At 54.4% G+C, this 13,116-nt stretch overlaps 2 protein-coding genes across 14 annotated transcripts in view; both read right to left on the bottom strand.

Moving 5' to 3' along the window:
- CPNE2 (copine 2) overlaps window positions 1–1,486 on the bottom strand; it is a 48,008-nt gene extending 46,522 nt beyond the window's left edge. For 2 of the 3 annotated variants that reach the window (XR_008423376.1, XM_053906137.1), the window contains exon 1: window positions 722–1,486. Coding sequence is in view for 1 of the 3 variants with exons in the window: in XM_053906137.1 (XP_053762112.1) it covers window positions 722–1,471 (750 nt within the window). In the remaining 2 variants the exon portion in view is untranslated. The remainder of the gene's footprint in view (window positions 1–721) is intronic. The other variant, XM_019455858.2, reaches the window with a different exon arrangement.
- A 7,275-nt stretch (window positions 1,487–8,761) lies between these two features.
- The window catches only part of NLRC5 (NLR family CARD domain containing 5), an 85,948-nt gene continuing 81,593 nt past the window's right edge, over window positions 8,762–13,116 (bottom strand). For all 11 annotated transcript variants that reach the window (XM_019455869.2, XM_053906126.1, XM_053906128.1 and 8 more), the window contains 4 exons: window positions 12,805–12,888; window positions 11,050–11,133; window positions 10,661–10,744; window positions 8,762–9,833 (listed from right to left, as the gene is read on the bottom strand). In XM_019455869.2, the coding sequence (XP_019311414.2) occupies window positions 9,722–9,833; window positions 10,661–10,744; window positions 11,050–11,133; window positions 12,805–12,888 (364 nt within the window). In that variant the 3' untranslated portion in view covers window positions 8,762–9,721. The remainder of the gene's footprint in view (window positions 9,834–10,660; window positions 10,745–11,049; window positions 11,134–12,804; window positions 12,889–13,116) is intronic.

Genomic DNA, 13,116 nt, shown 5'->3' with positions numbered 1-13,116 from the left:
GGGATGGGATGGGAAGAGGGGAGTAAGACACCTCTATTCTCAGAAAAACAGGGCTGCGAGAAACGGAAAGGAAGGAGTCTTGCTCTCTCTCCCATGTCCCCCCACCCACCCCCCTTAACCACACAGGTGCCAGACAGCTTTTGCGAAAAAACTAGTTTGCAAACACACTTCGACTTCTGGGAAGCTGCCCAGCTCCACGCCCTCCCTTCGTAGCCTCTTCCTGGGCTGGGAGCTGGCTCTCCGGCAGTACGCTGGGGCGGGGGGGGGGGGGGGATATGGAGGTTGAGAGCAGGTTACGGGGCGGGGGGTGGCCAGGGGCCAGGGACCAGCCCGACCTCAAGTCTTCGGCAGCTGGGACTTCGGCAGCGGGGACTCTACCTTTCCGGACGCTCCCAGGCTCCAGGGAGGAGGTAGGAGAGTCCCTACACAGCTGGGCTCGGACACCGAGGGGCACCACCCTCCTCCAGCACCCTTTCCTCTTTCCCCCACGGTGGTCCGGGCGCAGCCGGAGCGCCCCCGCGTGGCCGGGTCGCAGCTGAGTCACCAAAGGCCAGAGGCTGGGTGCGCGCGGGTGGCGGGGGCTTGGGGTGTCACGGCCCCTGAGGCGGAACCCAGCCTCCTTCCAACCCGCCACCGGCTCCAGAAGCCGAGCCGAAAGGCCGAACTTAGCGTTCGCGCCAGGGCGCCCCGCCCGCCCCTGGCCCGCCCGGGCCCCACTCACCACGGGTCCCGCGGGCGCCGCCGCCCTCACGGCGTGGTCGCCGCTGCCGCTGCCCGCGCTCCGGGCCGCCGGGGCATCCCAGGGCGCTCCTCTGCTTGGCGGGGCCCGCGGGCGCGGGACGGGCTCAGGGCGCTGCCCGCGCGGCCCTGGCCAGCTCGCGTGCGCTCCCAGCCGCCTGGGGTCCAGTGCTCCTCCCGGGCGGGCGGGCGGCGGCGGCGGCGGCTCGGGCTCCTCCCTCCGGCCGAGAGGGGGCGGGGGTGGGGAGGCGAGGCGGGCGCTTCCTGGAGGGGCGAGCGCTCCCCACGGGCGGAGCGGGGGAGCTGTCCCGCCCGCCGTCCGCGGCTCGGATCCCGCGGCTGGCGCGCCCTGGCGCTCCGGGCTCTCGGCGCCGCGGGGGCCGGAACCCGAGGGTCCGAACGCTCGAGGCCGGAATCCGAGGGTCCGAACGTTCCAGGCTGGGACTCCGCGGATCGGAACGCCTCTGGTTCGCACCCTCCCGGGCCGGTGCTGCCGGAGTCGCGGACACCTCCGAGTTCCGAGCACCGTGCGCTCAGGGCCGCGGACGCGGGAACCGAGGAGTGGGCTCAGCCCGGGCCTTCGGGGCCCCAGCTCGCCGCCTGCGGCCTCGACCCCGAGGGCCCCGCGCTGCGCCCTCGGGGGACACACCACAGGGCTAGGTTCTGGGCGGTACTGAGCAGCACTAGGACCGCAGTGTCGTCTCCCCCGCCCCCCAGTAAAAGAGCTCGGCATTTTCTTGTCGCCAGGCACTGGGAAGATGACACATATTTCTCAGAAAGGATAAGATAAAGAGTTTGAACAGTGCCTGGGGCTAGTTAGCAGGAGGATAATTAAGGGGGGGCTTGAGGCCCTGGCACCGACTCCCCCCTTTCTGCGAAGGCCATCTTTTCCCTAGAAGAAGCACCGATTCTTAAGAAATGCATCTGTCGCCGGGAGCTCCTGCTGCAGGTCACTCAACGGTATTTATGTGCACCCCCCCCCCCCCATTCAGTGTCTCAGACAGCTGAGCCTCGTTTAACCAGATTGTGGGAGATCTCACGGCCACATCCAAAGCCCTTGGCCCTACAGCTCAAGGACTGGGCGACTGAGAGTTAACGCATTGCGCTTGGGTTGTGGGTTTTCCATTCCAGGTAGGAGAGGGTTAACTAGGAGACTCGAGCTAGAGCCTGTGAACCTCCCTCCAGTCTGAGTCACAGGCACTTTGCAGCCTTAGAGGGGCATCCACCGAAAAACCCCAGGGCTCTGAGCTTTGTTCTCTGCCTGCCTGTCCCCCCACCCCCACCCCCATTCATCCTTCTTTTCTCCCAGCTCTCCTCATCTTTCCTCCACCAAAGTCCTCAAAGCCCTCAGCCCAGCTGTGGGGCAAACCAATCTATAGGCATTCTTAGACCAAGCTCCAGCCCCACCTCCCCCAGGAAGCCTTTCCTGATTGATATGGCCCCCAGATTCCCTTTCCTCTCCTTGCCCCAGAGCCACAGGAGAGACAGGCACTGGGACAGACAATGGTGAACCCAAGCAGAGTCCCTCCCCTGAAGTTGCAATCGTAGAAGTTGCAATCGTATTATTGTGTGAAAAGTGCAAAGGTTGGAGGTGGGTTGGCATAGAAGACCCAACTCAGCGTGGAAATCAGGCTTCCTCTAGAAGCCCTGAAGGATGAGGTATGTGGGCCTACCCAGGGTGAAGAAGATACTGGATCCCTGGCCTAATGGACAGAATACAAAGGCCAGGGATCAGAGCAATTCCACTCCTAGGAATTTACCCGAAGGAAATGAAAGCATATGTCCATGCAAAAACTCATACACAAAGGTTCATTGCAGCATGGTTCAGAATAGCCCAAAAGTGGAGATGACTCAAATGCCCATTAACGGATGAATGGATAAACAAAATGTGGCCTGTCCACACAATGGAATATTATTCAGCCATAGAAAGGTAAATATGAACGGACTTTGAAAACATTATGGTAAATGAAAGCAGCCAGTCATTAAAGATCACATATTGTATGATTCCATTTATATGAAACGTCCACACTAGACAAATCCACAGAGACAGAAGGCAGCCTAGTGGCTGTCTAGGCCTGGGAGGAGACTGGGGAGTAATTGTTATTACTATGGGATTTCTTGGGGGCGGTGATTAAAAATGCTCTGAAATTATAGTGATGGTTGAACAACTGTAGGTATACTCAAACCATTCACTTGTATACCCTTAAAGGGGTAAATGTTATATCTCAACAAAGCTGTCTAAAAGAAAGTCAGGGATTAGGAGAAGCCAGAGGTCAGGGTGCCTGGGTGGCTTAGTCGGTTGAGCGTCCGACTTCGGCTCAGGCCATGATCCCATGGGGTTCGTGAGTTCGGGCCCCGCACCGGGCTTGCCGCTGTTCGTGCAGAGCCTGCTTCGGATCCTCTGTCTCCCTCCCTCTCTGCCCCCGCCAAAAATAAATAAGCATTTTTTAAAAAGAGGAGAGGCCAGAGGTCAACTGATTAAGGCCAAGTGTCTTACCCTCTGTCCTTCATCCACACACAATGTAAGGCCGTTAGAGCAAAATGTCGGAGGACGTCTTTCCTCGCCCTGGTAGAGACCTCACTGCGCAAGCAGGAGGCCTCAGTTTCCCCAAATTGGCCTAGTATGTAAAACACCTGCCGTCTGGGTGTTTATTTCCTCAGTCCAGGCTGTCGGGACAAACAGATGGGAGTAACCAGGGCTGCGTGTACATTTCAGTGTGTTTGTGAATTACGGACACGTGAAGGTACTGCCCGTGTACCGGGCCCTGGCTGGCCTCAGGATGTGTGAGGGGGTAGAGGATGGAAGGGGTCCCAGTTATTTATGCTGCATCCACATCACCCCAAACTTTATGGTCTCTCATGGCTCTGGGGGGGTCACTGGGCTCAGCGGGAGTGGTTCTTGCGTAGGATTTCTCAAACAGTTGCAGTCAGACCATGACAGGGGCTGGAGTTATCTAGAAGGCATATGTCTGGCAATTGATGCCGGCTGTCAGCTGGGACCTCAGCTGGAACTGTCAGCCGGAACACCTACCCACGACCCTTCCGTGCGGCCTGAACTTCCACATAATATGGCAGCTGGGTTCCAAGAGTGAGCATCCCAGGGGAACCAGGTGGATGCCTTGTTATCTTTTATAGAACCTAGCCTTGCAACTCACATCATGTCACTTCTGCCATAGTTACCAGCTCCCTCCATAGACCTGCCTCTCAGTGAGAGGACTGTCACTGTCACATTGTAGGGAGAGCATGTGGGATGGGAGGAATTGTGGTGGCCATCTTTGGAAAATACCGTCTGCCACAGGGAATTGATATGGAGATATATTCATGATGGAGACAGCCCCTCGAGAATCTCATGGCTGACTCCAGTGCCAGGCTTCAGGCAGAGTCATGGCTGTGGGTTTGAATCTCAGCCGCTCTAGTTATTGCCTGGTGAGATCACTCAGTTCTCTGGGCCTCAGTTTCCTCCTCTGTAAAATGTAAGGATAGACTTGTATCTGCTTCTGGGGATGCTTGTGGGAATTCAGTGAGACCCTTTGTGGCTAGCACAGCACCAAGCACGCTTAGACACCAGGGCTGGTGCATTGTTCTGGCTATTTTTAGGTCCCAGGGCTGTGGTCACCGTAATGCAGGGATGCCCCGTTCTCCGGTCAGGATGCCCGGGCTCCCCTGCCCTTTCAGTCAGCCCCAGACACCTCCATCGGACCCAACCTTACACTGAAATATTTGTGTGGGGGTGGGGAACCACAGGAGCAGCTGGGGAAACCGATGCTTCTGTCCTAGGAACTCCACCTGGGGACCCCAGTTGGATTGTTCTCAAGTCAAAGCTCCTTTTTTTGGTGGCCTCCTCCTTAGGGGAAAGGTCACTTTCTGGGCAGCCAGGGCAGGGCTGGAGTTTGTGTGGGATGAACGACAAGGTATGGTTTCCAAGGCCCGGGGGTCAGGGAGGACGCCAGCTCTGGAAGCTGGGAGACACATGGGGTAGGGGTGGGGTGCTTCATCAGGGTGGCTGCGGCGGGAGGGCGGACCAGAGGACCAGCTGTCCCCAGAACTTCCTGAGACCAGCCCTGGGAGGAGCTTTACCAAAGCAGCCACTGTCAGGTCTTTCCCAGGAAGCTCTGGATGTGTCCAGAGGGTGTGTCCAGCTCTGGGCGTGTCCATCTCTGGCTGGGGTCACCACCCTCTGGCCTGGCCTTGGCCATGGGAGGGGGTTGGGAGCACAAGGTAGGCTGCACAGCCCTCCAGACTGGGGTGGGGGTCGTGGCGGGGGGTGCTCTCTGAAGAACACACAGACCTGCAGACCAGTTAAATCCCCAGCCAGGACCACCTCCACTTCCTGCTTGTTCCACGACTGGAATTGAAGCCCCACTGAATACTCCCCGTGTGACCTTGGCAAGTCTCGTTCCTCTCTGGGCTTCCATTTTCTCCTTTGTAAAACAGGGTAGCTTGTTGCTGAGATTACGGCTTTGGGTCTAGAGGACGTCATGGATGGTGGAAACCCTACAGGACAATAACCTGGCAAGGCAGGTGACAGAGGGTTCAAAACCCTCCCCGAGGGAGAGTTAACCATCAGGTCACCTTTGCAGCACTTGTGAAAGTAGGTCTTTGTGCCTTGTCTCAGTTTGCTCATCCTTTCACCGTACAGATGGGGAAACTGGGGCTGCACCTGTGGAACTGAGTCACAAAATTTGGAAGTGGTTAAGGGAGTGGATCCTAGGAGCTTTCATCTCAAGGGAAAGAGCCATTTTTTTCTTTCTCGGTTTTCTTTGGTAACTATATGAGATCCTGGGTGTTAAATAAACTTATTGTGTTGATCGTTTCACAATGTATGCAAGTCCTTAGCCTACGTGTTCGCACTCATACAGTGCTGTGGCACAGTTGTATCTCACTGAAACAGGAAAGGGGGGAAAAAGTCATGAAACGTAGGTTTGATTCCCGGTGCTACCACTTACTAGCTATGTGCCTTTGGACAAGTCAGGAAAAATCTCTGGGTCTCAGTGTCCTCATCTGGAAAGAGAGGGCCCTTGGGACAAAAGAAGGGGTCCAGGTACAAAGTCTTGTCTTGCCTTCCACACCCACAACTGCACATTAGCATTGTCTGGGGACCTTTCTAAATAATGTGTGTGTGTGTGTGTGTGTGTGTGTGTGTGTGTGTGTGTGTGTGTGTTTTAAGGTGTATTTATTTATTTTGAGAGAGAGAGACAGAGGTAGAAAGGGAGAGAATCCCAAGCAGGCTCCACGCTGCTTGGAGCATGGAGCCAGATCGGGGGCTCGAACACATGAACCATGAGATCATGGTCTGAGCTGAAACCAAGAGTTGGATGTTCAACTGACTGAGTCACCCAGCTGCCCCTTAATACTATACTCTGTTTTTTTAAAAAGGCATTTTAGGGGAGACTGGGGGCCCAATCGGTTGAGGCTCTGACTCTTGGTTTTGGCTGAGGCCATGATCTTGTAGTTCATGGGTTCGAGCCCTGTATCGGGCTCCACGCTGACAGTGGGGAGCCTGCTGGGGATTCTCTCTCTCTCTCTCTCTCTCTCTCTCTCTGCCCCTCCCCTGCTTATGCTTTCTTTCTCTCAAAACAAATAAATACATTTTTAAAAAGGCATTTAAAAAAAGTTCCCCAAGTGATTCTAACGCACAGACAGGGTTGAGACCCACTCACTGGCTGATAGCCTTGCAGAGCTGAGTGTGGTCCAGCAGTATAGACATCACGTGGGGGCTCTTAGAAATGCAGCATCCTAGGCCCTGCCCAACACCTGCTGAACCAGAATCTGCTTGTTAACAAGATCCCCAGATGATTCGATGCACATTACAGTTTCTGTAACTGTGATTTTATAGTTCAAGAAGTAGTGGCCTGGACAGTGGATTTCAGATGTGTGTGTTTGGGGCCAGGATGGAAGGGGCAACTGGGGAGGATTTGAGGCCTGTAGGGATAGGAAGGGAGATTCTGTGACGCCCATCAGAGAGGTGGATGTTCAATCTGTAAAACCATAGGACAGAGGCCAAGTGACAAAGTAGCAAAATGAGCTTCTCCCAGCCTTGCGGACAGACGAGAGTACTTACCAGCTGGCTCACATTCTTGGGGAGAAAATTCACGTACAGAAATCGGGAGCGAGCTCCATGTTCATTACCCTGCTCACTTGGCCACAGCCTCACTTTTCTTTGAATTGTATTTGTTTCATGCGTGTATTTAAACAGCTTACTTTTCGGAGGAAGGGGGCAGGGAGACTGGACCTCATCGGTGTTGGGTAGAAAAGCAGTCCAGGCCTCCAGCAAGCAGGTGGCTGCAGAGGAAGATTAATAAAAGGAACGAGGTGCCTGCACACCGCCCGTAGCGGGCCCAGCCAGCTCTGCAGTGCCCAACATACGGTTTATCTCAGGGCAGCTGCTGAAAGTTTCTTGGGGTTTAGAACTTGGCCGGAGCTGAAAGGGAGAGAAGAAGGAAAATGTAAAACGAAGAAGCAGCAAATGAAGAGCATCCCTGAGCTCCGGGCTCTCCTGGTGTGCATTTCATCTGGCCTGGAGCTTCTGGTTGGTGCCCTGTTCCTTCCTCAGCCATGACTTCCTGGGAAAGTCACCTTCAGGCTTTGAGGGACTCATGCTCCAGTTTTGGGCACAGAGAGAGGACAGTACAAGCACCCCTCCCCCGCTTGGTATGAAGGATCCAGAGTCAACTTGGCATCATTTCCCAGGGAGGAGAGATAGCATTTGGGGTTCCAGTTTTCTGGGGAAACTTGTTAGAACCTCTGCCTGCACATCCCCTCCCCCATGACCAGGATCATGGCCCCATTCGGTGCCAGGTGTGCCCTGACCCTAGCCCGATAAGAGTGTCCTCGTGTGGGGTGTGGGTGCTTGGCACTTGGCCGGAGGACTTTCTCCTCGTGCTTGGCGGGGGACCGGAGACAACATGGAGAGCGGCAAAGGTCAGGGCTGAGCCACCCAGGTGAACCACTAGTAGGCAGAGTATCCCAGGATCCTAGGCCAGGTGGGACAGGCCCCTAGCATCACCTCTTAACTTCATTCTGGGTCCAATAGGAAGTAATCTCAGGAATCACCAGTGGGCCAACCTGCCCTCTAGTGGTGATAAGCTGTAACTGCACCCTGTCTGGCTGCTTTTTCACAATGGGGTGCAGCTCTGGGGGAAGGCGCCCTGTGATCAATTTGTTCAGCCCACAGGCAGGTGACGGAGAGTGGGTGCCGTTCTCCTGTCATTTCAAGCATCTCTTCACCTCGTATATATTCAATCCTAAAAGGAGAAGGGAAATGGCGATAAACCATTACCCACTGCCTATTAGGGATTTTGTATATATACCATGCTTCCTGGATGCCTCCAAAGGTCCTGGGTGTTGGGGGGCGGGGGTGGTTACTAACCCTTGTCCAGAAATAGTTCTTGTCTTCAAAGACCAGCAGCAAGGAGTCAAGTCACAGTCCATTCCATGCCCATCTGACTTCCAAAGCCATGTTTTTAATGTTCCACCCACCAGTGGACCCCTCTAGGCCAGGAGATTCTAGGCTCTCACAAGGACGGCCAGGCAAGCAGCAAAAGGGAGGGGTGATACATCAGAGAGTGGTGGGGACTGTGGCAAACTGGGAGGTGTGTGTCATATCCAAAGGGCATGGTCATATGACTCCCCGGATTACTCTTGAGTGAGAATGTGGGACCAACACCTAACAAAAGTTGAAAATCTAGATTTTCATGTAAAAGTTCCCAATTTTAAATACTGACAATTGATTCCGAAAAGAGTTTAAATATAATGCAGGTCCAACAAAGAATGTTTCTAACACTTCGAGCTTCTATAATACCCGCATAGTACAGCTGAGTCAGGAGAGAGAAGGCAACTTGCCCATGAGCCCGTGACCATACGGAGACAGAGTCTGGAGTTGAGCCCATGTCTCCTGACTCCCAGGCCAGTGCTCCTCTCAGTTCATCTCTCTGTCGTCTGTCCTGCTCTCCAGTCCCTGGGGCAGGGGGTGAACCACTTCTGACCTTGGTGAGTTACCAGGATACATCAGACTCAGGGTAGAGGCTGTTAACACGATCCACATTTATTGGTCAAATTTGGCTTACAGTGTAGCAGGGCCGTCCTTGGAAGCAACAAGAATATTACGTAGCACGTGCAGCCCCTGGGAACTCACCCGGATCCTGCTGAGGTAGTGACTGGACCCAGTGGCCTTGCCTGATTATCTTGGTAGTGCCTATCCCCACACCCTTAGACCTGGCTTCTTCCCTTACATAGGTCAGAGTAGGCCTGTCCATTCCCACAGACTGTACCTAGCCCTGGGCCCAAAGTCCTTGGAAGCCAGTGTTTAAGAGGAGGGAGTCATCCCATTCACAAATGGGAAAACTGAGGCTTGAGGCAGGAGGGGACTCATCCAAAAGCCTCAGGGCTGAGTCCTTGGCTTGGTTCTCAGGCCACTGGGCTGATCAGTGCTTGGACACCTCTCCCCATCCCCAGTTCTGGGTGGAGGACATTCCCTAGCTTAGATGCTCTGGAAATGCAATATATAAATACATACTTGCCTTTAAAAAGTAATAAATTAGATTTTGTACCAGCCTGAGGGTATCCTGCCAGCACATATCCTACAATATGAGCAGCTAGCACATGCCATCTATGAGCCACAAATCATATGTCCTGCCACGTGTGGTGCTAGGACCCATGACACTGACCCCGAGGCCACACCGCAAGCTCTATGTAACGCTGCATAGAATTCTGCCACGGGCGACCTGTGTCACCCATCACATCACGACACTCTCATTGTGCGACATGTCCCCGACTGCTCATGAATATCACATGTGAGGCAGGGTAGTCTATTGGCCACACCAGGCTTTGGGCCCTTCTTGAAGACTGTAGCAAGACAAATAGGCCCCGCCCTCCTAGGGCAGCATACAGGGGGACCCAGCTGCGGCTCTTTTCCTGAGCCCTCAGTCCTGGTGGGTGGAAGCTGGCTTCACTTGGCTGTATTCGAAGGACCTTGAGGGGGCCATCAAGTACCCCAAGGGGCTTTCGGCTGCTTGTCAAAGAAAGCGAAGTCCAGCCTGGGCTCCTGCCTCTGCAGACGCCGCACCGTGTCGGGGGGAATGGGGTTGTTCCAGAGGCTGCAGGGCACAGAGGCAGGCACTCAGGTCTAGGAGTGGCTCACTCATTCTCTTGTCTCCATCCCCCGTTTGATCTACAGATGGGAAGACCCAAGCCCACGAGGGGGAGAGCCATGCCCAGGGCTACCTGGCAGAGGCAGGTATTAGACGAGCACAGCCACCCTCAGGAGAGGGTGTCCTCCACACCCACCTCCCGACTTCTCCCACTCGGTCTCCATCTCTGGGCGCTAGCGATCCCAGCTGGGGCCATGCTCTTATGACACATTTGGGCGAAGAGGGAAAAACTATCTTCTTCAAGACACTCTACTTCCATCATTTGAAACTGTCATAAGATATCGATTTCCATAGCACAAGACACTTCACTACCATTTACTTGAAATTCAAAATGTCAACTATATAAATGATGTCCCTTGGTGGCAATGCCCTTGTGCAGTGCACAGCCTCTAAAACTGTATGTGGTGGCTCTGATTATATAATTTTAAGTGCTTACTACGTGCTAGGCATTGTGCTCAGTGCTTCATATAATCGTCTAGTCCTCCTAGAAACTTTCTGAGGTAGATACTATCGTTGACCCCATTTTACAGATGGGGAAAACTGAGGTGAAGAGAGGTTGAATTCCTGACACAAAGTTGCATAACTGGCAAATGGCAGAGCTGGGATTTGATCGAGGTCTGCTTGCTGTCTAATTCCTGGTGGAGTGATGCAAGTCCCCTCTGATAATCCCCAGCCCGGGTCTTGCCCCCTCCCACAGGGAGTCAGTCCCCTTACATTGTAGAGGTTGATGTGGCCTCCCACCCACCATCCCTGCCCCTGTGAGCCCTTGTTACCGAATGACTTGGATGCCAGACCCTTGCACCAACCCTTCAGCCAAGAGCCAGGCTCCACAAGCTGTGATCCGATTCTTCTCCAGGCTTCCCAACAGATAGCAGAGAGAAGGGAAAGAGAGAAACTGGCATGAGTGTGGGGGATGGGCTTCCCTATATCCCCCCCACCCCAGGCCCAACGGAACCCAACAGACAACAGTGCAGCGGGAAAGCCAAAGGCGGGGACCCAGGGAGAGTGAAAGTCGGCACGGGCTTGGAGCAAGGTGTGCAACTCAGTGAGGGCTTCCTTGCAGGCAGGGGCCTGACCCAGTGGCCTCTCAGCTTTCCCCAGGATGCAGGTTCCCCTTCGCGCCCTCCCCTACTTCTGGTTTCCCAGGAGGTGCCCCTCATACTCCATTCTCTTCAGCCGGCCCATCTGCGGCAGGACCCGGGCCAGCTCGGCAGCCGCCTCGTCCCCGAGCACATTCCAGGACAACCTGCAGGGTAGGGGACCTAAGGTCAGTGGCAGGAGAACAGGGAGGCCGAGGGGTAGAGACAAGGCGGCAGGTGGGGAGGCCTGGCGGCCCACGATGGGGGGGCTGTCACGCAGGTGCCAGAAAGGCCAAGATGGAGTGCTTGTGTGGCCTCCCCAAAGACTTCGGAGCACAGGTAGTCGCTTCCACTCCTGAACCCCGTTTTCCAACTGGTCATGCCTCAAGACCCCAGACAGCTCAGGAGCTGGCTGTGCAGACAACTCAGAGCACACGGTCTGCAGCAATAACGCCAGGGTCCAAACCTCCACCACGCAGGTGCCTCTATCATAATTTTTGCTCTATCCATGCACCTCCTGTATTCTATTTTTCTTAAAGCAGTCCTCACCCCCATCCTGCTTTTTTCACTTCAAGAAATTAATCTTAGGGAATGGTTATCACCACCATCAATGGAAAACCCGTGTTCACAACCCTAAATAGGAGGTAGTTATGGGGCGTCTGGGTGGCTCAGTCGGTGAAGTGTCCAACTTCGGCTCAGGTCACGATCTCACAGTTCATGAGTTCGAGCCCCACATCGGTCTCTGTGCTGGCAGCTCAGAGCCTGAAGCCTGTTCAGACTCTGTGACTCCCTCTCTCTCTGCCCCTCCCTGCTCATTCTCTCTCTTTCTCTATAAAAAATAAACATTAAAAAAATAAATACATAAATAAAATAAAAGGAAGGTAGTTATAAGGATAAACACAGTGCAGACAACAGTATTAACTTCCAGCTGGAACCTAGGTTCTTTTTGAGGGTGATGAGCCGGTGGCCTGCCCCCTGCTGGTTAAAAAGGGAGAATCATGAAGAGAAACTGAAGCAGAGAAAATTCCAACACTGGGAAATTTACTCTCCGGCACAGTAATATTTCAAGACCATGACAATGAGGCTAACTGGCTAATCTCTGATTTATCTTTGGTATGAAGTAAGTATCTGCTCCATGGTGATATACAATATTCCTTGACTCATTAAGCAAAAAAATAAATAAATAAGGGAGAATGCCTTAGCACTGATCTGACACTTTGTCTTTGGTGTCATGTAATGAGAAGGATTAAAACCTTTACGATGCAAACCTAAAATCATCTTAGAATCACTTGTGTCCTGTATTTCAGGAGACAGCATTTTCTCCCATTGTGTGGTCAGGGTCCCAGGCTAGTCCTGGCAGTGTAGTGCTCCCCAAGGTCGGAGCGCCTCTGATTGCCAAGAGCAAGGTGCGCATGGCCAGCGGGCAGGTCAGGGGCATGCTGGTTTGGGCCATTCTTCACTACGAACCGGTGGTTTGTAAATGAAGGCCCTGTAAACCGGGTGAGGTGTTCGATCCAGCCACCTCCCAAAGGGAAGGTCAGGGGCAAAGAGCCTTTAGAGAGGAGCTGGCCTCCCTCCCTGCCCCACCCAGCCCCACCCCCACCACTCCAGAGGTTGGGAAATGGGCAAGAGAGGCTGAATGAATTTGCCCAACATCACTCACAGCCCACATGTTGAAACTTCCTCCAGAAGAGGTTTAAGCAAGAATGGCCTTCCCCGTTTATAGACGGGGACCGGCCAGGGAGGGAGGGGCCAGCTCTAGGCTGTACAGTGACTGGCAGGCAGGCCAAGCCCCCGATGCCTGCTTTTCCCAGCTTAGGCTTCTTGTAAGTACTCACAGAATTTCTTCCAGGGCCGGGCAGAGAAGCAGGCTGGCAGCGAGGGGCTTGGCAGTGTAGTCGTCAATATCACATGAAACCAGGCTGGGGACAGAGAAGGGGATGGGATGGAGGGTGTCTGAGTCGGGGGCACCTCCAGCCAGCCCGCCTCTGCCCACCCTGCAATCAGAACGGGAGGGAGAGGAGTGGCCAGGGTGCGGGGCAGGGTGGGAGTCTTAGGAAGGTGCCCCTTTTTGCTCCAGACTCCCCTACACCTGAGGCCCCTGTCACTTCAAAGGCCTTCCCAGGTGCCAGAGAAGGGCTCCCCCCACG

This window comes from Panthera pardus, unplaced genomic scaffold (genome assembly GCF_024362965.1).
Source record: "Panthera pardus isolate Hobbes unplaced genomic scaffold, ASM2436296v1 HiC_scaffold_18, whole genome shotgun sequence".
NCBI classification, from domain to species: domain Eukaryota; kingdom Metazoa; phylum Chordata; class Mammalia; order Carnivora; family Felidae; genus Panthera; species Panthera pardus.
The sequence above is the reverse complement of the archived record's forward strand: the minus strand, read 5'-3'. Positions and strand labels throughout refer to the sequence as shown.